The sequence below is a fragment of the Cyrtonyx montezumae genome, unplaced genomic scaffold (assembly GCF_038088225.1).
Source record: "Cyrtonyx montezumae isolate F1298 unplaced genomic scaffold, pur_monq_1.0 scaffold_17, whole genome shotgun sequence".
In the NCBI taxonomy this organism is placed as follows: Eukaryota; Metazoa; Chordata; class Aves; order Galliformes; family Odontophoridae; genus Cyrtonyx; species Cyrtonyx montezumae.
In genome coordinates, this window is record NW_027071903.1 from 8,695,692 (window position 1) to 8,722,506 (window position 26,815).

General features: G+C 44.1%; 1 protein-coding gene across 1 annotated transcript; it reads right to left on the reverse strand.

Moving 5' to 3' along the window:
- Positions 1-14,341: 14,341 nt before the first annotated feature.
- Positions 14,342-26,572, reverse strand: CCNE1 (cyclin E1). The gene is made up of 11 exons (XM_065733197.1): positions 26,484-26,572; positions 26,307-26,397; positions 26,053-26,121; positions 20,882-21,024; positions 20,666-20,801; positions 19,391-19,537; positions 17,563-17,658; positions 17,086-17,220; positions 16,885-16,996; positions 16,637-16,794; positions 14,342-15,829 (listed from the first exon to the last, which is right to left on the reverse strand). Exons 1-11 carry the CDS (start codon positions 26,495-26,497, stop codon positions 15,707-15,709), a joined length of 1,224 nt encoding a protein of 407 aa, XP_065589269.1. The 5' UTR covers positions 26,498-26,572; the 3' UTR covers positions 14,342-15,706.
- Positions 26,573-26,815: the final 243 nt, after the last annotated feature.

The window sequence follows — 26,815 nt, forward strand, 5'->3', positions numbered from 1 at the left end:
AAGCCGCTCTGGTTAGAAGACCCTCTAGCTAGATTTGATCTTCTCCCTTCAGCCTCATATTACCGACTCCTGGTTTCTCTCTCTCTTTTAGTGATTCAGTCTTTCTTCTTATGAATTTCTCCCATGGGACCTCTCTACACAGACATTTTAATATTTCACACTATTCTCTGCAGAAATCATTCGCTCAATAAAGAGACCAGATTTTTTTTTAATTGTACCATTAGCAGCACTGTGCAGCAGCAGTTAGCCCTGTGTCTGTGCCTGGCAGAGGCTGGGAGGGGCCAATCCTGAACCAAAACCTCTTTGGTATGGAGTCAGCCCTCTCACCTGGGTGTCCACACTGCACAGCTCCCATTGAATCATAGAATCATTTGAATTAGAAGGGACTCTCAAAGGTCATCTAGTCTAACTGCCCTGCAATGAACAGTGGCTCCTACATCAGGTGCTCACAGTCCAGCCTGACCTTGGGTTTCTCCAAGGATGGGGCATCCACCTCCTCTCTGGGCATCCTGTTCCAGTGCCTCACCACCCGTACTGTAAAAAACTTCTTCCTAATGTCCAATCTAAATCTCTCCTCTTTTAGTTTGAAACCATTTCTTTCATCCTGTCACAACAGACCCTTCTAAAGAGTCAGTCCCCTTTTTCCTTACAGCCCCACTTTGGATACTGAAAGGCTGCTCTCAGGTCTCCCCAGAGCCTTCTCCAGGTTAAACAGCCCCAGCTCTCAGCCTGTCCTCACAGGGGAGGTGTTTCATTCATTTTTGTGGCACTCCTCTGGACATGCTCCGACAGGTCCATGTCTCTCCTGTACTGAGGACTCCACATCTGGATGCAGCCATCCATCAGCATTTTGTTCCATGAAAAATCCTGCTGCACCCTTGGTGTGCTTTAAGGAGTTGTTAGAGGTGGGACAGACACAATCAAGCCAGCCACACATCAACTATTAAGCAGCATATAAACCACTTGCTGCATTACTAGTTAACTGCCAAATGCAGATTTATTTCTCAGTTTTAGTGTTTCCTGTTGTGCAATGTCAAATTGTCAGCAGACCCCATCAGAAGAGCACACAACAAATCTCCCTTGCACTCACAGTGGCTCTGGCTCAGCACCCTCTGCCTGCAGCACTGCACCAGGTGAGCACAGGGGCAGGCTGCTCTGCTCCCCTCCCTGCTGCTCTCACAGTTATTTCTCTTGGTGCTTTTGCATGCTCGTTGCGTGCTGTTAAAAGGCTTTTCATTTCCTGACAATTTATAAATATGTATTGGGCCTGAAGGATGAGGGTAAAGCAACTGCTGTTTCTTTTTTTAAAGAAAATTAAACATGACAAACTTAGTTATTCATGCAAACCATCCGCCTGTTATCTCTGATTATGCAGGATCCAAATGGTGAATATGAGTGAATGAGTGCATTCATCAAAGTAAACTGTCAGAGGCAGGAACACAGCTTTAACCCACCCTTACCTATTCTCCTTTGTACTTCCATTTCATCATCTTCAACAGGCAGCTCAGTTGCTCGCTACCACAAGCACCTATTCCACGGCTCTCTATTTTAAGGGGATTAATTAGCCTCCAGAGAGCAGAGAAACACTGCATGTAGCACTCATGCTTTAAAACACCACTCGTTGGGGTATTTTAAGCTCACTGGCCAGAACATATGGTGTTTCAGGAAGGGAAGCTGGCAGTGCAGTACCCGTGTGCACATGCAGCACTGGGGGAGGCTGCGTACTGTGCTCTGTTCAGTCTCTCTGCGTGCATATGGACGTGTGTGGGGGAGAAAGAAGCAGAAATAAACTTCCCACACAGAAAGGTGACAGAGCTATTTTCACCCATCCGCCAGCCTGTCCAACACCAACAGGGATATGTAAACTGGAGAAAACAAGACACATTCCATCACTCTGTCTGAAATCCATGCAAGTGTCAGCGCTCACCTTCCTGTCTCAACCTGGAGAAGCTGCCTCAGAGACATCAGCTGTGGTGCTGCTGGAGCATTTCTGCTGCTGCTGTGACTCCAGGGCTGCTCATACATGGGCATGAGTGCAGGGGAAGCCACCCACAGTGCAGTCCTGGTAACAGAGGGAGTTCAGAGTGGCTCAGTGGGCACCCAGCACAACAGAAAGTGGAGCTGGGAGGGAGACCACAACGAAGATGCGCTCAAGTGAAGACAGAATCTCTTGCCGCACACTTGCTTTGAGTAACTGGCAGGGTAAAGGCTGCAGGCAGGCAAAAGGCGGCTACCATAATGCCTTACTCACACAAACAGAGCCATTTGCCCTGCCAGTTCTACCCAAACTGTAACAGCTGGCGTCAGAAACCGTGCTCAAGCACACGCTCACATTAAGAGGCCCACGCTACCCCGGGTGTGCACATGCAACTCTCTGTAATGTCTTTTAATACCTTTTTATTTATCTCAGAGTGCACATACACACTGGGAAGGACCAATTACTGTTTAATGTGGCACACTTGGATCATCTGTGCAAAATTTGCAAGTTAATTAATTGGTTACAATTCTTCTTTTCTTCTTCCACCCAAAACATTAACAAAGTGCTGTGTAGCGACGCTCTGGAGACCACAGAGGTCCCCTATTCTCCAACAGCTCTGCCGTACACCTTCCTCTCACTGCTGATCTCACCCATTCTGGTGCACACTGGGGAGATTTTCACATGGTGGGGATGCTGACAGCAGGCACCGGCCCCGTGGCACCGTGTGGTGCTAGTGTTTCAGCTGGTCAGGGGAGTGCAGTGGAGGGCAAGAAAGGCTCTGTGCAACATGAGACCCCAGCTGCGGTGGGATGTGATGTTTCAGCACCAGGAAGAAGAGGCTGCCCGCTCTGCACCGTGATTTAAATGCTGGTTGAGTCAGTGTGACAGCGGGACTACTTAGCGCTACCCTCCGCCCCCACTGTTACAGAGTTACGGCTTTAAACGCCGGGTATGAATCAAGAGTTTCCTTCCCATTGAAATCCTCCTTCTGCCCTTCTCATCTGACTCATTTCCAAGCTGCCCACTGACCTTCATGCTAATTGATCATTACTAAAAGATAAGGATAATGCAGCTTTTGAACTGTACTTACTGTATGCTCTGTGCTTCCTGATTGGCACTTACTGCATTTCCTTTTTTTTTCTTTTTTTTTTTTGCCTGGGCTAATATCATCTGAAATTAAATCGTAAGTCAGTGGACAATACATCAAAAACACCACGGCACACTGGAGGGAGCTGCTTCATTGCTGCACATGTCACCAGAAACATCTGGAAAAGCCCACTTCCACCTGAGGTGTGGGTGATAAGGTGACAATGTAGGTGACACAAGTTGCACTGCACCAAACCCCGTGGTCCCTCGGTGGTGAATGCTCCTCAATGAGCTCAGTCTGCCTGCCATCGGGTACAGAGAGCAGGAAAAGTGCTGGTGATTCAGCAGGAGTTATCAAAGAGCCCAAGGCACAGCTCGGAGCATTGCTGTCTGCAGGCTCTGCTCCAGCTGTCGGGTAACACCAGCACTAACACTGAAGAACACGTTTTGTACACAAATGGATTATTGCTGGATTCTTGTAGACTCATCTTCTGAGGCCCTTGGGAGCCTGAGTAGTTAATACATATCACAGCAGCAAGATATATGAAGCACAAAGTACAAAGACACAGCGAGAAGCATGTATAGAAGTGTTGAAAGGGAGAGTAGAGCTGGAGGAGAAGAGCAAATCTGCATGAGGTACAGAAACCAGCAGATGGACATGTGAGTTGGCCATATAAACCCAATTGTCAGGAACTTTGAGGCAGCAACTTCAAAATTGCCACATAAAGCAAAACCTTCAGGCTCCTACTGTTTGGCCACCAGCAATGACACAGCACTGCTCCTTCCAGACCAGATCTGCATGGGCAGGGCTGCAGACACACATGTAATGGAGTGCATCGTGGCACAGAGACACACAGCCCACACCGCTCAGCTGCTTGTACTTCTGCCCCTTCATCCAAGCCCTGGTGCCCCAAATGAAGAGCAGCAATCTCTATGCCCTGCTTTTGACAGTGCTTTTGCCTTCCAAGTGCCCATTTTAGGCAGAAGGAAAAAGTCTTGAGGGAATAAAAGAGGTTTGAGTCACATATCTTACACCTCTAATCAGCTGTGACAAATGGTTGTATGAAGTCGGTGTAAGGCTCATAGCTGGCCAGAATGCAGATAAAGCATGTGTGGGCTTCCAACATATTAAGCAGAGCTCATTACTGGGAGGTGTTGATCATTCTTTCAGTTCTGAACGCATCATTTACTTGTTAGGGTCTCACTTAGACCCCGTTTCTCCCCAGGACAGGTAATACAACACATCAGCCTTGCCACACCCACAGCCAGCCCTGGCTGGATAATCCAGCAGCAGTGACCAGAGATCTTGTGTTGGTGCAGTCAAGAGATCCCCTGGCATTAAAACCACACAGCTTCCTGTCCATGAACATGTCTTGTTAAAAGCAAAGAGGGCACTCTGCAGCAGCAGTGCCAAACATGCAGGTTAACAGCAATGCCTTGCCTATGAGAATGGCCTTGCACTGTCCTGAGATGCTGGATTTTGTAAGTTAGCAAAAATGTTGAGCTGTCTGTTTGCTCTAAACAATTATATCAGCTCTGCAAGTGAAATATGTTCCTTCGGCTGACCGCCCCGTGCTGATAGGTGGCATTTGGCTGTGTCTGGCTCTAATGCTGACTCTGGGGACAGCTGCAGAGCTTTCTTGGCACAGCAGGACACACTTGGGCAGCAGAGGGACGTGGTGCTGATGGGCTGCTGCAGTAATGAGCTCTGCTACAGGGAGTCATGCTGGGTTGGATTTGCAAAGACCCAAATTTCCAGGAGCATAATCTCTACCTCTTCACAAGGCTTTGTCCAAAGGAGTGAGGTATGTGCCTCCAGATCCATCTCTGGTCAAAAACCTCTCCAATGCAGACCAAGCCTTCAATGAAAAGCAAAAGCAGACCTTCTTTGAAGAGGCAGACCTCTGAATAAAAGTTGTCCAGTACCACACCTTTTAAAAATCCCCCAAATAGGCAAGATGGAGGTTTTTATGCCTTCTCCTGCAGAAATAGCAGTTACATGATTTATCAGAGGTCACACTGGAAGTTTGTGGCAGCACTGGGAATTGCTGAGCATCCCCTGGGTGCCCTCCCAGTACTCTAAGCACAAACTCAGCCCTTTTCTCCATAGCACAAAGCCAAAGGCCAGGGCACACAGCCTCACTGCCCTGGCAGCCTGTCAGCATGGGCACTGAGCAGAGAAATGCTCGCTGCCGATAGTGAGGGCAGAGCAGCAATATTTATATCAGAGCTAATGGAGGCAAACAGCCACTGCTTCCTGGTGATTTACACCAATTTATAGCCGATCTCAGCCAGAGGAACTGATCCCTCCATCCCTTCCCCAGGAATGCAGAGGAAGTCACACCAGCATCCTCATTCCAATGGCACTGGGCAGTGCCACTCTGCAAGGAGAATTTTCCATTTGAGCCATTTCTTTCTTGAATTTTTTCTGCAGCTTAACTCCAGGCTGTTACTTAACACAAAACCTCACTAGGCTTCCAGCCCAGAGGATACAGTAGAAGTCTGCTTGGACAAGGCACAGCCGGGTGGCTGCAGCGTGGAGAGAGCGAGGGAGATGGAGCTCGATGGCAGCCTCGTGCCAGCTCTGGTGCATGCACATATCCCTAATATTTCCTGGCCCTTACCTCCTCATCCCATCTAGGCAGCCTTCTGGTATGTGGAAGATCAGGTCTGAGAAAGCCAGAAATGTTCTGGGGGTTATGCTGAAATGGATGATCATAGCATACAAGCCATTCTTTAAAAGACTGCAGAGGGAAAGTTCTTCACTTCTGCTGTTGCTTTGAAGGCCAGTGGGATGGCAGATGTGGGGATCCCCAGGTCACACAACTCCTTGGGCACACCAATGTTTCCCATTGGGAAAGTTCAGAGCTGTCTGTCCTACAACAGGAGCCCCAAGAGCTCTTTTAGCCACTAACCCCATGGCAGTAATGCCCTGGGATGCAGTGTATATAAAGCCAACGGCCATCTTGTCTGAAACACAGACAAATATATGTACAAGAACACATGGTGGTTACAGAAGGTTATTTCCACACTGTGATCATGTGAAGACAGACAATGGCTGTATGACAAACACAAAAACTACAGCACTTTTGTCTGCTATGTTTCAGCCTCCAAGCTGTCAGCAGGTGAGAGGACAGCACAGCTTGCTCTCTTCAATATTCAGATACAGTTTAGCATCAAAAAATCTTTCAGAGCGGTCATACTCCAGGAGAATACATCTAATTCCCTCTAAAATAATTTGGAGCTTCACTGGGTAGAAAATTGCTATTTCTGCTCCATTGCCAGAGAATTCCATTTTTAATTATAGAAATTTCTGTTATGAACAATTATAATACTCTTTTGCATTCTCTCTCGCTCTTAGTTCAAACATACTATTAGCTTTTTAAACTACTGCTATGCACCAAGTAGGCACAGGTCACTCCTGATGCACAGCAGCTCAGACATCCACGCCTCCCGAACCAGCTCATGCTGAGTAAGAAAATACAAGGCTTTTTTTTTTTTTTTTTGCATGTTCTATAAATGATCCTAAAAATAATGACTTCTGGCAGAGACCTTTTTTAGCACAACCTTCATTCAGAGGAAACGAGAACAGAAAAATAATAAAGATCTTCTCCAGAGTGCGGATACAGGACCAGTAATGCCTTGTGCAGATGCAAGCGGGCTGGGAAGAGCCACCTGAAATGCAACAAAGTCAGTGGAAAATGACAGACCTTCAGCACCATACGTGTTTGCATGATCTTCAAATAAAGGAATCAATTCTCAGCTCCCAAACTGATAAACACAGAATTACTTTTACACAATAATTAATCATCCTGTAAGATTAATCAGACAAATAAGAAATCCTCCAGTTTCTGATGAGAGAGCTGCTCTTGGGCAGCGGTGTGGGATTCGCAGCTCACAGCTGTCCCAGCTAGAGGAAATGAACAACTGCAACAGCACAGGAGTTGGTCAAGACCTACATCCCGAGGATTAGTGTTTGTAAAGAGACAAAGATGATAAATCAGTTGCTTTAATCCACTGCTGCATTAAACAGATTGTCCCCGTAAGTTTAGTACTTGCTTTTCTGTTCCAACTGGAATTTAGTACCTTTACTGATCTGAATCGATACCTTTAATTGGTAGTTTAGAGTTATGTGCAAGGCGCACTGACACTAATGAAAATTAGTTGCTTAATTCCCCAGCTGTGTCAGAGAGCACACCAGGCAGGCCGCAGGGAAGATGGAGAAAGGTGCTGCTCCACATCAGCTCCTTGTGAGGATTGGGGTGGGATGGGGACAGGCATATCCCCTCCCAGGGCCAAACCCTCATGTCTTCCCATGCTCCAAAGGGTTCCTCACCCAGCTCTGCCATGCTTGCCCCTCCCTACAGGCACAAACAGCAACCCTGTGCCTGCTGCCGAGATTCCTGCTCTGTCCTACCAAGGCCACTTCTGGCAATAGCCATGCTCACGGAACTAAACGGGGCCTGTAAGAGAGAGGGGGACAGACTCTTTAGCACAGACTGTTGTGACAGGACAAGAGAAAGTTTCAAACTAAAAAAGGGGAGATTTAGATTGAATATAAGGAAAAAGTTTTTCACAGTAAGCGTGGCGAGGTACTGGAACAGGTTGCCCAGTGAGGAGGTGGATCCCCCGTCCTAGAAATGCTCAAGGTCAGGATAGACCAGGCTCTGAGCACCTGACAGAGCTGTATGTGTCCCTGTTCACTGCAGCAGAGTTAGACTAGATGACCTTTGCAGGTCCCTCCCAACTCAAACGATTCTATGAAAAGGACATTCACATAAAAAAAAAAGAAAAAAGTACAGCACCTTCCAATTAAGCTCTTTTGGTATGGATCAAAATTAAAATACAGTCATCATGTAGGCTTATTTGAAGCCCTGCTAGCCAGCAACTAAAGGGTCCAGGCTGTCCCCGCTGCCTTTGAAGCATGCCTGCTGGCTGTAGGTTTCTATAGTGCTCACTTGCAATTACAGCTCTTTTCAACTTCTCTCTCTCTCTCCTTTTTTAATTTAAAGAGATTGAGAGGAATTAAAAAAAAAAAACAACCCCTCATCAATCAGACTTATCTAATAAACTGTAGAGGTAGAGCCAGCTGAGGCTACACGTGTCGAACTCAGCTGTAGATACGAAAAGGAAGGCTGTAATTCAGCACTGTGCTTGTTATGGACCTAACAGTGAGGCCAGGCCTGCTTGTCTGCTCCCAGATGTAAGGACACAGGGTGGAGGTCATGTCCCAGCTCCATGTACTCAAGAGGACGTGGGGCTGTGCTGCACACCTGCAAGGAGCTTGTGGGCATCACTATGATCCTGAGCTGATGCTGGGCTTGAGAGCCATAGGGTTTCTCTCTTTGCCCTGGTCCATCATTTGTACACCCCTTCTTGGCCACCTGGGCACACTGATGGCTCATGTTCAGCTGAGCATCAACCAACACCCCCAGGTCATTTTCCTCAATGCAATCTTCCAGCCATTCTGCCCCAGGCCTGTAGCATTGCGTGGGGCTGTTGTGATCAAAGGGCAGGACCCGGCAGTTGGTCTGATTGAACTTCATCCCATTGGCCTCAGCACAGATATCAGCCTATCCAGATCCCTCTGTGGGGCCTTCCTACCCGCAGGCAGATCAGTACTTCCTCCCAGCTCAGTATCATCTTCAACTTCCCAAGGGTGCACCCGATTCCCTCATCCAGACCATCAGTAAACATATTAAACAGGACAGGCTCCAGTAATGTCTCCTCGGGAACAGCACTTATGACCAGTTGCCAGCTGGATTTAACTCCAGTGAAGTCACAGTTATTATCACACAGACCCAAGTGTTACAGTCGTGGGCACGAGCGATGCCTGTGGTTGTCCTGCAGATCCCATCTGCTGTCTTTGTACATACAGCTCCTGCAAGGACAAAATACATTGAGTCAGGAAACATATACTTCATCTTTTGTTTCTCCCAGCAAATCTGTGCAATTTTGGAGATATTTTGTAAATTCAGATTTATGATGATTATTTTTCATACTGTGGCTACCACAGTGACCATAGGAAATTTATCGAGGTAATAATGCCTTTAAATAGCCAATTTTCAAAAAAACTGAACCATTGCACTGGATTAACATTCAAACCATTAATATTCAAGCATATTAAGTCACTTAAAGGTTTTTCTGTGTGGGTGTCATTTTAGGGCATATTCTTCTCATAATACACAAACAGAAGATATGCTTTACTGTTGACATTTAGCACATTTTCTTTATTGCTTTTCATTTCATTATGAGTAAAAACGTTATTTGTCCATCCAGCCTTTTCTAGGACAAATGCCATCGTTTCTGTTTGCAGAGGCAACCAAAAATTAAAGGAAATATTTTAGACGTCAACATTAAATGTCAAAAAATGATCTTAAGTAGTTATTAATACCATAGCATCGTATGCATTTTATTCAGAAAATCCCTGTTAAAAATATTCATCTGGGGATATTCAAATTTATTATGTAGAACAACACTGCGTTAACGCACTGGCTTCTATTTAATGCTTTGGTTCATAGCAACAAAGATACCAATGGGAAATCATTAGACAAATACATGTTTTTTGCAGCATAATAGGTCTATGTTTGGTATCATTTGAAAAAAAAGAAAAACAACAAAACCTCACCGAGCTCACTGACAGAAAAAAACACAATGATCACGTAAAGTATGGCAATATTATAAATGTTAACAGATTTCAGAGAGAGATTTTATGTTAATTCAAATGTTAAAGTTGTCTGAGGCTGCTGAAGGGAAGGCAGGGCTGTGGGATGAGGCGACATAGACGTGGCAGGTGGATGGAAAGCACCGGGAGCACCAGGGGACAGCTTGTGGTGTGAGTGGGTGAGTTTTCTAATTGTATATCTCCTAGAGCTGTAACAACAACCTGACAGTAATCTGCACATTCAGTACATAATTGTTAATGATTTTGTTGGCTCCTGTCCTTGTTGCCATCTCCTCATGCTGGCCCCAGCCATGGCCTGGCAGAGAGCAGTGAGAAGCCCAACCATCTCATGCGTCTCTTCACCATCCCAGCTAAGTCAGTGAGCTGAGCTGGGGCTGCTGTTTCCAAGCCAAGACTCTCACACACATCTTTCAGTCTACTTGAGTCTCTCCAGATGCCTGAGACCCCAGTGCTGCCCCTCACAAAGGGAGCCTATCTCTTGCCCAGATCTTGAAGTTTTCCATGATGGGAAGCCAAGAGAAAGGAAGGAAGAAAAAGAATCCCTGTGAGCCTAGTTTTGATAGGAAACTGTGCTAAGAATCAATTAAAAAATCAGCACATACACAAGCAACCAACCCCTACCAGAAGGTTTCAGGAGAAGTCACCCATTGGGAGACCAGGGACACCCAGGTGCTTCTCCCAACCCCTGCAGAAGTGGGTGGCCCAGGCTGCAAAACATTTAACAAAGTTCTGCTGCCGTTTCTCAGGGGAAAACATTTGCTTAAAATTACACAAATGAATTTGAAGTGATCTATGGGGCACTTTGTTATGTTAATGACTGTTACCAACTGTCTCTTCCTTATATTGAAGTGTTTGCTCATTGTCAGCCAGGACGAGACAAGACAGCCTGCTTGCACCTCGCAGTCCTTCTGCACCCACCTAAACTGATCACCTGAAAACACACATATTAAACACAGCCATTACTAATCTCCAGATTGAAGCCCAGAAGAGCTTCCAGCTGAGCCAGTTCTTTTCAGTTTTACCTGAGGTCTCTTCTATCCAGGTTTAAAACTCAACCATGAGCTGTGCCACTGGCTGGTGAAATGGGTGCAGCTTCACTCTCCCAACACTAATCCTCATCCCAGTGTCATCAACCTGCACAGCTGTTCAGAAAGCCTGGCTCAGTGTGCAAGTTACACTGGAAATCTTTGTTCAGTTCCCCTGCTATCACTGAAAACAATCTGCCTCCAATGAAAATGAAGATGACATCCCAAACTGTGCTTTCAGCACTGGGATTATCATGGCTGCAGCAGGTGCTCCAGCTGCAGAACTTCCCAGAAAATGACCAGCCTTGTTCCTCCCTCTGGAAAACTGCTTAGTTCATGATTAAAACCATGATCATTTCAGTTTCAAGGAATTTTATTATATACCATTTGTAAATAAACATTTCATCATTTGATTTTGCTTTCATGAAGTGAAGACCAACTGAAACATTGCAAGGCATTAAAGTCATTAAGGTTTCAAGCACTGTAAATCCACTAGCTCCTCCTCTTTACCACGCTCATAAAAAATTAAGAAACGAAACTCTTGTTTCTGTATCAAAAATAATTAAGAACTGAAGCATTTGGGAACAGGAAGTACAGATCTGTCTGGTGCACATCCCCAAAGGGACACCAAGGGGAGCCCTGCTGAAACTTCAAAAAGCAGTCAGTATTTTATTAAAAACACACCTGCCTTCTCACCATACTTCTCACCATAGCACAAGATCACACCCTTCTCACTACAGCAAAAGCAGTTTCCACGTAGACATGCAATTCCAATACTCAGTTGCCTTCTGTGAATTGCCAGCAGTTTTAGAACCACAGCCCTCTGGGGTCAGGAAGCTTTTCCTTTTTTCCTTGATAGCCATTTGATCTCATGTGCCTTCAAATGCACCAGACTGCAGACTTGAAAACCCCAGCTTTATTCAGCCTACAAACCATACGTTATTGCTTTTTCCAATCTCAAACTTAACAGAAATTCATAAACAGAAATTAAAAGCTTCATATACAAAGTTATTCTTTTGTGCTTGGCTTGAACTGATTATTTCAAGAGCCTGAAAAGAGACAGATTACACGGTATAGCAATATTCTGCAGTCTTAATTAAATGTTTGATTAAATATTAGTTGTGTCAGGAAAAGACAATTCAAAACTTGACACAGTTTTCATACTTTAACAATAAGATCTTTTTTTTTTAAAGGACAGAAAGAGTAGGGTCTGAATAACGTTGTACTGTACACATATACTTTCCTTGCTCAGAGCAAGCACATTCTCAGAAGAGGAGTTAAACCAACAGGAAAGGTAACATGGGCCCACCCAGTGACAGCCTGTGCACTGCTGGTTCCTCCTCCACCCTGCATGATGCACCCTGGCTATGAACTAGCATACATACCTCATCTTGCTGTGCCCCCCTGGGTGCACACCCCTCTGTAGCCTGGAGGAAAGTTACAGTCTCCAGCAATTCCCAAGCTAAGGTTCTTGCACCTCAGTGCTGGTCTGATGGAGGTGATGCTGCATTTAAAGCCGTGTACATGCGCATCGAGGTCTGTGGCCTCAGCCTGCCCATAGAAGAGCACTTGGCTTGAGTGCCTGACTCCAAGTGGTTGTTGTGGGAGCTGAGACCCATAAACAGAGAAAAAGAAGAGCCAGGGTACAGGAGCTTACAGGTACCACAGCTCCTGCAGCATGCCTGGCTGAACAGTGGTGCACTGTCACCACTGCACTCACACAGACTGCTCAACTCCCCCTTGTGCAAGCAGGGGTGCAGTAAATGCTGTGGTTCTTGAGAACCAGGAGCAGATGCTGTCCTGGGGCCCAGAAACTGACAGCCACGGGCAGATCATCGTACTGCTTTATGGGGGATGAGCTATGCAGGAAAATTGTTTCTATGAATTAGTGTTAGATAATTGCAGCATTTTCAACTGCTTAGCAGCTGGCAAAACCACTACGCTGACCTGTGCATTTCCAACCTTTCTGCTAACCAGCTCCCCAAGCCCAGCTCACAATTACAGCCTCCCCTCACTAATTTAGGGCTGCTTCCTTCAACACAATCACAGCCGCCATGAGCTTTCAAGGGCAATTTTCTGACAGCAGCAATAGAGAATTAGCTCTGGATTCCTTTCCTCTCGCTCCAAGTTTCTCTGATGCCCCCCAGCTTTCAGACCAAGGTGAGGCTTTGATGCATAGTTATGGCAAACCTTTCAGAAGGAAGGAGATAATCATATACCACCTGGGTTAGCACAGAACTCAATTTATTTTGCAGCATGCTTTATGCTGGCCTGTAGCTATTAAAGGGAGAAACAGTTTCAAGCTCAAGAGTGCAGAGCAGCGTGCAGCTGAATTGCTGTTTCCCAACCCAGGCCTCTGCACAGGAGCAGGCCCTGCCTCCAGTGAGCAGCACTGTGTGTTAGCAGGGCCCTTCTCCCCACCTCCCAGGGTAGCAGGTTCAAGACAGCTTGCAGAAGCATTATCTGATGCTCACCTCTTGCACAAACTTCAGCTTCTTTGCAAACATGCTAAAATCTTCTTCGCTTACCCCATGAAGCAGAGCTGCCTGCTTGCTTCATGCTAATGCAGACCCATCTCCAGGCTGGTCTTACTGTGAGAATAAGATCATCAGGCAAAAATAGAGAGGGAACGCCCTCCTTTTGTTTTTACTTGTTTTTTAAGCACCCTAGAAAGACAGCACACCTAAACAAGCATGCACACCCAGGTATATTGCACTACAACCAGAAACAAGACATACTTAAAGTGAAAGAGTTGAGAAAATAGAACCAAGTCCTCTTGGAAAGCACAGCATCTCCAGCACATGACAGCATTGGTACCTGGGAGCTCCGAGCAGAACACTTTGAAACAACACTGACCTCTGAAGAGAGTGGAAAAGTTATTACATTAGCAGGATTACCATCAAAAGCAGAGAGGGGACTTAGAAAGAGGCCAGACATGTGAGCAACTTCACATAAGTTGGTGTATATGCGTCTTCAGCAGATAGCTGTCCAACATGGCCCAGAGATCACGAGGGACACCTACACTCACAGCTGAGTGATGCTAACCAGAAAGCCATATTTAGCTTCAACTGAAATTTGGCATTCATCACATCTGTGATGCTTTTCAGAATATTTTCTTGAACAGTTATCAACCATCTACAGAGTCAGTCAGTTTAAATAGAAGTAGGAAAACCTCAGCTAAGCACTAAGGAGTACCCAAACCCCCCCGTGCTGTGCTCAGTGAACAATTCAGAAATTAAAGCCCTGAGAGCACCTTTCAGAAGGCATTTTTCTAATTTACTCTTTGTTTGTTCTGCTTTCTTCCCTCTCCTCAGGTTTGGGGTTCTAAATGTAGGGACAAAAACTTAGGGACATGTATTAAAACGTGTCTTGACAGCTCCACTGCTACAAACACTTTTTAATGGGCAAATGAAGTTTGATTGGCCAGGACACGTAGTGCTCCAAGAAATGAAAGCCTCTCTGAGCTGGCACCAGCAAACTCAATCAGCTTATATCTACACTTGTCTCATGAACACAATTTACAGCCATTCATTGCAAGTGGAAAAAAAAAAAGCCAGCAGCACCAAATAATTTGCTTACCATTAGTGACAGTAGGTGTATTTATTATATCAGAGTTTTAACAACAGAATGTGGGGTCAGGGAGAAAGGAAATGGAGAATAACTTAAAAGCAGTGTTGGTGGAAACTTACATTTAGAAAAATTAACCATCAGCAGAGAAGCAGCTTCCAGAAATACAGATGTAGCACCTAAGTAAGCTACAGGACGTGGCAGATCCCAGTAAGGCCACAGCAGCTCTCAGTGTTGTGGAACAGTCCTCCAAAGTGAACACCATGAAAAAAAGTCAGCACCTGTTTTTGCATCTATTTCCCTTTTCTTCAGAAATGGGCTTTCTATGAACTCTCAGATGCTGCAAAGGTCAAGGGCTATTCTTCCTATAAAACAACAGATTTACAGGCACACACCATTCCAGAATTCAATTTTGCACAGATTACTTGTTGTCAAAGCATATGCCAAAATCCCAAAGTTTAAACTATTACATTTAAAGGAAAGGCAAGCTTCTTCCCCCAGTACGTCTTGCTATTAAATACAATGATCCAGACACTGATTCAAGAAGTCCCCAGCACACTGATCATCACAGCATGTGTGCTGTGGAAGGATTCCCCAAACACTTGTCATGTTTATTATCCCCTCTCTAGTCATGTGCAACTTGATAAGGAAAAATCTAAATAGACATAAAAATTCATCTCAGTATCCAAAAAATGAAGCTTCCATTGGTAAGCTAGTAGTGCTAAATAAATAAAATGATAGTTACTATATTCTTCGTGCCCAGTTCCCACACTACACTAGCGGTCACAGTCTGAAAAACCTTAGCTGACCGTAATCAAAAGAAAAATAGGAATATACATAAAACCAGCTGTCTTAGACAGCATTTTTATTAAAAATGGATACACAGACATAGCAGCATTTACAGTAAAGAGTTTTCTTTTAAAAAAGGTTGTAAGCCAACCATTTGAAAAAGAGGCTTTGAAATGTAGCCTTGCACAGCACGTTTCGCCCAGTTGTCAGCAGGGGACAGCACAAGTGCTGATTACACAGAAGACAAACAGGCACAGTAAGTAACCTCATCTTTAAGCCTTTTTTTCTGAACAGTTGGTCACATCAAGCATCACCCTCCATAGCAGCATGTGGAGCACTCTTCGGTGTTCTTTTCAGTGGCAGGCGTACTCGATCCATTTCTATAAAATACTTTAACGTTCAATAAAAATATTTCAAATAGAAAAAAAAAATCTTCTGTCATGAAAAAGATAAGGTTTCCTTTTCAAATTCCATAAAAGCTTATGAATGTCACCGGCAGCATTTCCATAACGGAGCAGGAGTTAGAACCAGCAGAACAGGCACTTGAGCAAAGTCATCTGTAAACAGCCGGTACGGTCACATCGGCTTCAGTCCAGCAGGCTGCTTCTTACTGCTCTGTGGTGGTGTAAGGACACCAGTGGGGAAAGGTGAAGTCCTATTTTGCTCAGCCAATATGGCTTGTTTTGCTTGAGCTTTGTCCTGAAGGCAGCACGGGAAAAGAGGAAGAATTAAAACCTTTACTTTGGTGTATTCACGCAACAGATCAATAATGTAATTCAGGGTTTTGGAGCTTAGTGCTCATTCCCCAATTGCTGATCTATATCCATACCTATCATATGTATGCAGTACACAATAGCCAGCAAATATCAACTCCGGGAAATTAATATTCACTTTTGGAATCTGACTGTCAGCATTATGGTAACTTCAAGATTGAAAATTAAGAAGCTACTGAATGCTAACATTTAACTTCTACTGTATCACTTAAAAATTAATAATAACGAAAACAACTGATAGTTTAAGTTAAAATACATCTTGATGGACACGATTTTGATCCTCTTCAAGTTCCTCATGCTAAAAGCCATTGTTGTTCAACTTACTGTCAACCACCACTGTCACACAGCAGCCCCACAAGATCACTCAAGTGAAGAGTTTGTTTTTTCATCACGTAGGTTACGTTACCCACATTTCCTATAGATTAAGGCCTAGTCTACAATACTGTAAGCATCTGAAAAGGCACAAACATGCTTCCCATTTCCAGAGCAATTATTTGTTCTTTGACGTAACAGGACAAAATCATGACCACCTTTTTATACTAACTACTATAAAAGTCAGGTCTTTTTCCTGGTAATTTTGCAACCAGCATACAATCTTAGGCCTTTTACAATCAGCACACACTCAGTCTCAAGCTGATAATGCTTCACTTGAACTCAATTTCTGTTCGAATCAAAGAAGAAACAATACTTAGAGATTTTCAGCAGATTTTGTCTTCAGTATGCACATACATACCAGCAAATCCAAGCTGTTTATGTGCGTCTGTATATTGTGCAAGTCTTCAGGAGCTATACCTCTAAAGTGTTTGAGTTTGGAACTTCCTACTTCCCTTATAGCCATAGCAAATGGAACCATCCATTTTACACATTCCTCTATCTCACACCATTCATAACCTAGAAGACAAGACATAGGCTTATCTGCCTGACTTAAGATTTAATGTTGGTAAATACATCAGGCAAGCCATAAATACCACTCTTACATACCTGAAACTTTCTGCATCAACTCAGATGAGGAGAAGTGGTACAAAGCAGAAGCTGCAAGTACACCATATGTATATTCCAAGCAGCCAATATCCAGCACACAGAGGTCCAAGAGCTACAAGATGACAGATGTTTAATACGTCTTTTGCAAAACAAAATTTTTTTTCAGATGAAATAGTATTTGAAGGATGGAATCAGTCTTACCTCTGCTATTTGTACAAATATTTGCTGTGGATATTGTGGCAACAGTACCTCATAAAGCTCATTTAAATAGGCAACTTGCATGTAAATGTTTAACCATGATACAACTGTCAGTGGATTTAAGTTCCAATTAAGAGCCTGAAAGAGTAGACATACACAGCACTTGAGTATTAATAAAGAGTTCTTAACTGAGACCATACAGCTTTATTTACTCTAGACAGGAAGCTGGGCAAAGCATTTTTGGAACATGCAAATCAATTCTTTCCCATATCTCCTCCTACTGATAGGGAGAAACAATTCATTTTGTTAAATACTTGCACACTGAAAGATGCTTTAAATCACACTTGTTACCTAAAGGACACTGTTTTCTAATTAGAAACTGTGCCTCCTACCACACATAAGATTAACTGAGGCTCTTGCTTTTAGTCTGATTATGCTATACCTTAAAAAAGTACAACAAATTTCACTTTGAAATATTACCTTCATAATGATCAATTCCATACTGAGGATTTCATCTTCCGTACAAGCTCCATCGGTAACATAGGCAAACTGGTGCAACTTTGGTGGATAAATTTCCTGAGAGATAGAAAAATCAAGTATTTAATTTGACAAATAGATCATAACTAGTCCCCCCATATATTAAGAAGCAGAACATCCCAGTGCCACTCCAGCATTTCAAAATAGACAGGAGGGAAAAAAAAGGAAAATAACCATCCTTCTCCCCACCCTAACTCATCATGTTCTTCTCTGTCTTTAATCAACATGGATTCCTTTTTCAGCCTCTCTGCTGATAGTCTTCACCTTTAACTTCTGATGGATCAGTACAACATGTATTGATTGGCTACAGCACCACTGAGGTGCATATATTATGCTGTAAATGGCATCAAGATTGTTTCAATGCAGTCTAAGGAACACTTTTTTTTTAATCTCTTTTAGCTCTACTGATCATAGTCATTTGTGCACCTACGAGGGTGTGCAGCCTTATAAAAACTGCTGGAGTGGCAACCTCAGGTCTTGCAAGTAGCAAACAAATACAAATTAACCACAGCTATTCCAGTGGACATTTGGAAGGCAGTATCAACAAACCTTATCCTCACTAGATTTCTCACATTAAGGCTACAGCTAACAAGCTGAGATATACTGTTGGTCCAAGGTTAACTTCAAACAATATTCAGTGGATTGGAAACAGATCATAGAGAGCTCCTCAAACACTAACATCAGAACTGAGCTGCTTTTCAACATGAGGAGACAACCTGGCCTAACTGCTCAACAAGTGTAAGTTTCACCTTAAACAAGGCTCTCTAATGAAGCCTAATGATTAAGCAGCTGCCTTAGTTTTAGCTGGGACAGAATTGTTTTCTTCAGTGTGTCTGGCACGATGCTATGTTTTGGTTCCAGGAGAAAAACAACACTGATAACAAACCAATGTGTATAATTTGCTGCTGAGTAGTGTTGTACAGAGCCAAGGCCATTCTCAGCAGAGAGTTCAAGGAGTGGGGAGGGAACAGAAATCTGACAGCTGACTTAAACCAGCCATGGGGATATTCCATACCATATGACATCATGCAGGAGGAGTTTTGAAGGGGTGGAAGTTCATCTCACTCTTCCACCGCTCGGGAAGCTTGCTGGGCATTGGTTGAGGGGTGCTGAGCAATTGCTTGTGCATCACACATATAAATATATATTCATCTACAACAACTATTATCCCTTTTTCTTTTCTCTATCTTAGTAAACCTACAAGTTCCACATTTTTTCCTCCAATTCTCTTCCCCATCCCACTGGGAAGTGGGGCAGTGAGAAAACGACTGTGTGGTGCTGAGCCACCTGCTGGGTTCAACTGCAACAGCAGCAAAACAATTTGTGCCTAAGAACAAATCAAGCATCAATATGCCTCTTAAAAGAGGAAACAGCCAGAAGTTGAAAAGCCCTATCTTAACAGCTCAGTTTATGCCAGTAAATAAGAATGGCTTAGATTATATTATGCAGTAGGTACTCCAACAGCAGTAGAGTTGCAACAAGTGGTCTCTGCATAGAGCAGCCAGACAAAAACTCATTTAGCAACAATTAAACGCATTTTGAATTATTCTAACACTAGAGGGACTATTCCTTTAATACAGATACTGAGATGTTAACTCACCCAAATTTTCACCAATTTTAAAATATTGGAAGGATTTTGAAAAATTATTCTTGCTTCCTGCTCAAATCAAAGTAATAAGCTCCATAAAAGCTTGCCAGAATTCATTTAGTTTACAGTAAGTACTCTGTGCAATCACATTTTTATGTTTAGATGAAAACTAGAGATATTTACCTCGAGCTTTGCTGCTATGAATAAAGAAGAGATCCCAATAAGTTGCAATAGTGTCTTTACAACATTCTGTTGTGTTGCCATAAACCTATCAAAGAAATCTTGTGCTAAATAAAAAGTTTCTCTATGAAGCTTGTAGACTTCACAAACCTGGAGAGACAGAGATGCAGAAGTCAACAACAGTGTTAGAGAGTCAAGAACAGATGCTACAGACTTAGTAAAATAAATGCAAAACCTAAACGTAAAATTTCATATTTGATTTCTGCTTCACTGATAATGAAAACCAATATGTCAACCAAGAGCAGGAGCTAAGCTGCTTCCTTTGACTCACAGGATGGCCACCCCTACAGTAAATCCTCACTCAACAAATATAAGAGTGCCAAGTGAAAGCCCTTGTAGGAAATGGGAGCATACATTCTAACAATATTGGAACATCAGTTCCTCGTATTCACAAACATGCATCATTTCAACACCTCAGAAGAGAAAATTCTCAGAACTGCTTTAGAATCAAGAACAGAAAGATTCAAACAGCAAGAACACTCTCATAAAGACAGCAGAGTTGCTATACATTCTACAGAAGAAAGCTGCGGGGTGAACTTGCAGCAGCCTACCATTACCTAGAGGGTCTACAGGAAAGATGGAGAGGGACTTTTAGTCAAGGAATATAGTGATAGAATAAGGTGTAATTAATGGCTTTAAACTAAAAGAGCATAGACTTAGATTAGATGTTAGGAAGAAATTCTTTACATAGAGGGCAGTGAGGCTCTACAACCAATCAGGAAAGTTGTCCATGCCCCATCCTTTGGAATACTCAAATCCACATTGGATGGGGCCTTGGACAACCTGGTCTAGTGGAAAGTGCCCCTGCCCATGGCAAGGAGTTGAAACTAGACAATCTTTATGGTCCCTTCCAACCTGACCCATCCTATCATCCTATGCTGTGAGATGCATCTAGTCTCTAAGACACTAGACATCCCCTTTTACAGTAACTTTCATAATCATTTGTCCAGGTTTAATCCATTGCGTGACCTTAAGCTTACTTTACAGAGCTTTAGGAACAAACTGATGGTTACACACCATTCAATTAAATTACTATCTGAATATATTGCCAGCTCATGCACCATCACTTCAATCCACTGCATATATACTTGAACATACATATATATTTAATTTGGTACCATTCATTGACAAATTCAATAAGACAACAATAGTGCTCATGACAGTTACTGGCATGCTAAAACAAAAGCACACTTTAGTCACAGGCCTAGAAAAGCTTACCTCCATTAGCCAGTCTAGAAGGATTGTTCGCATTTTAGGTTGCAGGAGAGGGTGCCTTTGCATATACAGTTTATCCCTCACATACGTCTCCTCTTTGTTTATCATGTTTTTCCATACATCATCTCTGTTTGCCCAGCTAAAACAGATGAACACATTTAGTTTCAAAACATAAGACAAAAGAAAGGCAGACAAGCAGTAGCAAAGCAGCATACTTACCCCAGAATTGGTAGTGGTGAAGATCTAGTTGGAGCAACATTCAGATGTATAAAGTGAGAGTAATCAACACCAACAGGATCATCATCTTTGTCTGGAGTAGGAATCAGCATGTGAGGATCTTTGTTAATGTTATTCCAGGACAGCTATAAAACAAGAGAGAAGATTTGATGCTACGCCTTTAAAAGTAATAATTTTAGCCATAAATAAACTTGAAATAAACCATGACAAGCTGTGATTACCTCTTTAAACTGTACAGAACAGGTTGAAAGGAACCTGTGGAGACTATTTGGCCCAATGCTTCTGCTGAAGCAGGGCCACCTCCAGCAGGTTGCCCAGGACCACCTCCAGACAGTTTCAAGCATCTCCAAGGATGACTCCTCATTCTCTCTGCACAACCTGTTCTAGTGCTCTGGACACCCACAGCAGAAGTTTCCTGATGCCCAGAAGGAACTTTCTGCATTTCATTTTGTGCCCATTACCTCTTGTCTCACCAATGGGCACCACTTAAAAGAACTCCATCGTCTTGCAACCTCTCTTCAGCATTTATATATACTGATGAGATCAACCCAGGCCTGCTCTCCTCCAGGCCAAATTCACAGAGGAGATGCTCCAGTCCCTTCATCGTCTCAGGGTCCTTCACTGGGCTCACCAATAACTCTCAGTTCCCCAGGAAAATACTATTTATTTTATTTCACTGTAGAATACAAAGTCAGCCCCACATCATCATATCTAAGCAAGTTAAAACAATCAGCATTTCTGCTTAAGAGCAAAGTCAGCCATCTTGCTGAAAAAATAGACCTATTCTGCAGCACTAAAGGGACAAAAATCCTTGACAAGATTCATAATAACCTCCAAGAAATAACAGTAAAGAAAAACAAACAAGCAGACTCATGAGGTGCTGGTAAGTAAAATGCTCTATATGAAAAATTTGCACCAATAAAGAAGTTTCCACACCTGATTTTTGCCCTGTCATTGCTGCAGGTGACATCACTTCCCAGCAAAACGGCTACCCCATAGCTCCAGCTTCAGGAACAGAAAGCACTCACTTCCAAAATGAAAGCCACATTCTCTTGCAGCTATGACACTGTGTTACCATCAGATAGAGCAGTAGTTGCACCTCTCAGAGTTTTACATACAAACTCAGCATAGCTATTTACACACCCATGCCACGATTTACTGTGGCTGGAGTGGAAAGGATAAAGAATAGCACCTGTATTATAAATTTGACAGATTTCTTATCAAGTTTGATCGTCACATTAGCATTGCTTTAAGTTAATTTTTGTCCTCCCTCAGAGCTAGACTGTAGACACACTTTGTCCTCTCAGCTGCATGGCAAGTCCAGCTGCCAGCAGCATTAGGAGAAGCACTGCCATATCAGTTAATCAGCAAGCCAACAGAAAAGCCATGCATTAGATCTTAAAGGTGCCTTCTACACCAGCAGTAGCTAAAAGAAAAGGGATCTGCTCCACTGCTCTCAGCCCAAGTAGATACCACACACCAATCAGTTTAAGATTTCATCACTCCCTATATTCTATAAGGAAACAAACCAAGATTCAAGACCTTCTTAGATGTCTTAAGAGGTGAAAAGAAAGCTACTAGATAACAGCTCATTGAGAAGATGGGAAGAATGCAAGCAACAGTGAAGCATATAGCTTAGCTAGAGAGAAGAATGGAAGTGAATATGAAGGGCCCCAAAAGCAAGGGAGACAGAAGTCTGAACTAACTGAAGTGAAGGAACGTTTTCACATGCACTTTGGTTGAGTGAATGAGCTTAGATCCCTGATTCTTTAAAGCAGGTTTAGCTAGATACTCAGCTGAAACCAAGAAGCAGTATCAAGAAACCACAGAACATCACACTGTAACAGTAAGGAAACAAAAGGACTGCTGAACTGCTTTTGAAAGTGAAACAGTTTAAGGTGGGGAGGGTGTGAGGTAACCAAGAAGAGCTTCCTTTGGGCTGGCACAGTGCAAGGCCTAAAGCACACAACTAGGAACTACATGCAGGCAGGACATTCTCAGAGCCACCAGAGAAGTTTCTAGGGGCAAAAGGTGCTAACAGGAAGGTGAAGACGACAGTAACCCAGAACTGCACTAAAAACAGCAACATCATTGGATTTTCAGCATGGAAATCAAAGTCAAAGAAGTAAGAGAGGGAAAGGACACCTCAAAAAGTAGCATTTCTGAGCAGACAGACTTCAGCTATTAGACTGCAGCCTTACTTTGCTGATCAGAATGCATTAAGACCTACAATTCAAGCCAGTTTTCACACACAGGAAGCACTAGAAGGTTGAAGTATAGGACGTGTCCACTAGGAAGAGATTCCACAATTAACAAATGAAGAGAAAGAAGAGCAACAATTCAATCATTCCAATTCTTTTTGAATAGCATAGCTTCTCATACTTTTCATTCTCTAAAGAGTCTGAATATTGTCCTGTCCTATATATTAGGGCCAGGTCAGGCTCTCAGTTAGGGTATAGTTTATGTTGTTCGCTTGTTTGTTCAAGTGCATGAGGTTTTTGTTGTAGTTACTGTTGTATTTGTCTGGTTTCTTTAATTTTACCTTTCAGAAATAACCTAGGCTTGTTAAATAATCTCCTCAGAGGACGTTTTCAGTTCATTAGAGAGAGCGTTTTGACAACAGTAAGACTAGCTTCTGGAAAAATGGCTAGTGAGAAATTGCTCAAAACTGATTACTGAAAGCTTACTCTGTCTCCTCTCTATCTGAAAAGATTAGCTAGCCCCATTCCCAGGTTTCTTACCACATCTAGTTTCTATTCTCCACTCTAGATTCAGGAGAACATCGATTTTCTATCAAAATTGCACAGATTAATCAAGTTCAATGAACTTTTGTTTTATGCAGAGCCTTGGAAGTGTATCTGTCCATAGAAAGCAGCCAGAATTAATATGAGAACTGCTTGCAGAATTACAGCAGTGCCAGATCTCCAAAATCAAACAGAATTGATGCAATATTCTGCTGTCACAAGCCTCATGATATAGCTGCCCTTCCATCACATAAAGGGTAACAGCATTCCAATTAAGAACTCAGGCCTTATGTTCAACAGAAACAAACTAATGAATTGACTATGAAGATGCCATAAAGTGGGATGTGACTGCAACATTTTGCCTCACGTATAACCTAGTGTCAGTAAACAATTTATTCAGGGCAGAAGTCACGTGGTACAGGCTGCAGCAGATTTATAGCTGCCTACAATTCGGAATTGTTGTGCCTCAACAGAATAACTATCTCACTGGCTATCATACAAGCCTGCAATACTGCTGCTGGAACCATAAACATATTCTCATTAGTGGCCCATGGCAATTTATATCAGAGAATAGCTTGTGTCACACCATAGACTGAAGAGCTGCTGCTGTGCAGCCAAATGTTAGGTTTTTTAAACAGATCTGTAACAATCTGGCTACTTTGTCATAACAGAAAACCTTCTCTGTATAGAGACTGATACGCAGGTATCCATTTTTATCTACAGTTTACAGAATCAAAGGGCCAAATTCCCACCGGCATCCTGAAGATAACTTGGAAAATTCCTAAACAATACTTGGGATGCCTCCTGCCTGAATTATCTGAATTTTGATACACCTACCATTCCTGAAGTGGCATTTAATAGCAACACACACACACAAAACAAAAAAACCCCACAAAATTGGAAGTCTGTATCCACTTCCAGAGTTGAAGGAGTTGCACAGAATATATTTCCAATTGCTTTCCACAGACTTCCTGAAGAACACAAAATTAGGTATGCAATAAGTGGTTTTTCAGCAATACCTTACTGTGGAATAAACATTAAGAAGCCCTGGCTCAGCTCTTACAGAATGTTTTGCTAAAGGAGGGGACTGTAGCAAAGGACAGGCAGCTCTTCCTTGTCAGAAGTGAGAAATTAGTTTAATACACTGCACAAAAAAAAGACAGAAGGGAAGGAGAGATCCCCTCATTAAATGCTCACCATTTGAGCCCTGCTTAATATGTTGACTGATAACTAGTATACGCAGTTGCAACAAGCAGAGGCCATTCCAAACAATGATGCCCATCTGTTATGGTAGCACTTTAGTCTTAGAACTTCCAGCTGCCACTTCTGGTTAGATGTGCCACATTATGCATAGCCTCGTGTACCAAATGAGTACAGCCTGTACTCCCTGATCATGACTTCTGCAGCTTAAGTATCACCCTGCAAGTGCATTAACTGGCTGAAGTCCTAGCGACAGAGTGAGAGAGCATCTATGTGAATGCACAGGAGAGAATCAAAAAGAATAAACCTACTTCCAAAAGGCTAATTTCGCTCTTTTATTTAGAGCAAACATTTCAATGCACAAAAAGATCTTGTTTTCAATACCAAATACCAACAAAGCATCCAGTAGAAATACCAATAGCACGTCAAGTTTGAAGAACATGAAAACAGCACTAAGTTTAGGGGATGATACTGGAGTTCATCTGGACATTTTAACTTGGATCGTGCCACATGTCCTGTTTGGAAAGTGGCATTGGTCACTGTTAACCCCCACCCAGCAGCCTGATTTAAGATCTTTAGCCTACAGCATAAGTGACTTTAAAAAAGTCATCTCTTTCATCTTCAGAAGCACGAATCTTACATCACCACCACAGCACCATCTAACAGCATAAACTTCAAAGTTTTATTCTGGAGCTCTGAGTACTCCCTCAGTCTAATAAACGTGCTTGGTGGTGAGAATAGGGCTAACCAAAAGGAACGAGTGATCCTTCTGCTCTCCCAGGTTATAAGCAAGCATAGACAGGGCTACAAGGAGATTCACCTCAAAACTTGGTTCTGTTTGTGTGCCAAAAGGCCTGTAGGATACAGCACACGAACTCCTGCAAGACTCCAGGTACACCAGTGTGGAAGACTAAGTGTGCGTGTGAAACCTTTCGTAGGGAACATCCTAGCAGTCCCAGGACACTCAGGTACACTGAAGCATTAATACAATGGTTTAGACCAACGTGACCTCATCTCTTGCAGAGGCTCCAGAGCAGGCTGTGCCACCGAGGTGGTTTGTGCTCTTCAACAGCGTGGGCTGACAGTCCCCCACAGCTGCTGCTACACAGCACGGAGCGGCTGCGTATCTGTGGCACTGCGTAATACCAACGTCCTGCACCAGTGGGTTATCAAGATGAAAGGAACGTGATCTAAGGCCACATTCGTTACCTGGTTTTCATATTGCTTTTTCCTACTCATTTCAATTTTGGCAATTTCTTCATCGGGATCCTGCAGGAACTACAAAAAGAAACACAGCGATTTAGGGGCAGGGGCCGCTGCACCGCTCACCCCGTGTCGTGACAGCCCCCGCCCGCGCCCCGCGCCGCACATGGCCACCCACCCCCCAACAAAAGGCCGCGGGAGCGGCGCCGGGCCCGCACCGCCCTCCAGGCCGTGCCGCGTCGCGCCGGGCCTGCACTCACCGTGCCCACATCGGCTTTCCTCTTGCGGGCCCGCACGGCACCCTCGGCGCCCCCTTCCCCCTTGGCGGGAGCCTTCTCCTCCGCGCAGTCGCTGCCAAGAAACGAGAAGCGTTTGAGGGCCGAGCGCAAGGGGAACTAGCGGAGAGCCGGCCTACCCGAGCGCCCGGCCGGACTCACCTCTCCCGCCGCATGCCGCCCGCCGGCCCGAGGGCGGAACGGGGCCCCGCGGGGACGAGCGGAGCCGAGAGCCGCGGCGACCACAAAGAGCCGCGAGGCGCGGAAAGGCCCCGCCGCCCCCCGCCCCACACCGCGCCCCGGGACCGCTCGCTCTCGCAGCCCGGTGATCCCCGGCCAGAGCGCGGGTGCGGTGCTCGGTGCCCGCCCGACGGCGACGGGGCGCGGGGACGGGGCGGGGCACCTCCTGCCTCACGGCGCGGCCGCTCCCGTCCCTGCGCACAGCGCGGGCCGCGCCGAGCGGGACATTTAAACGCGCGGCGCGGGGCCGCCTC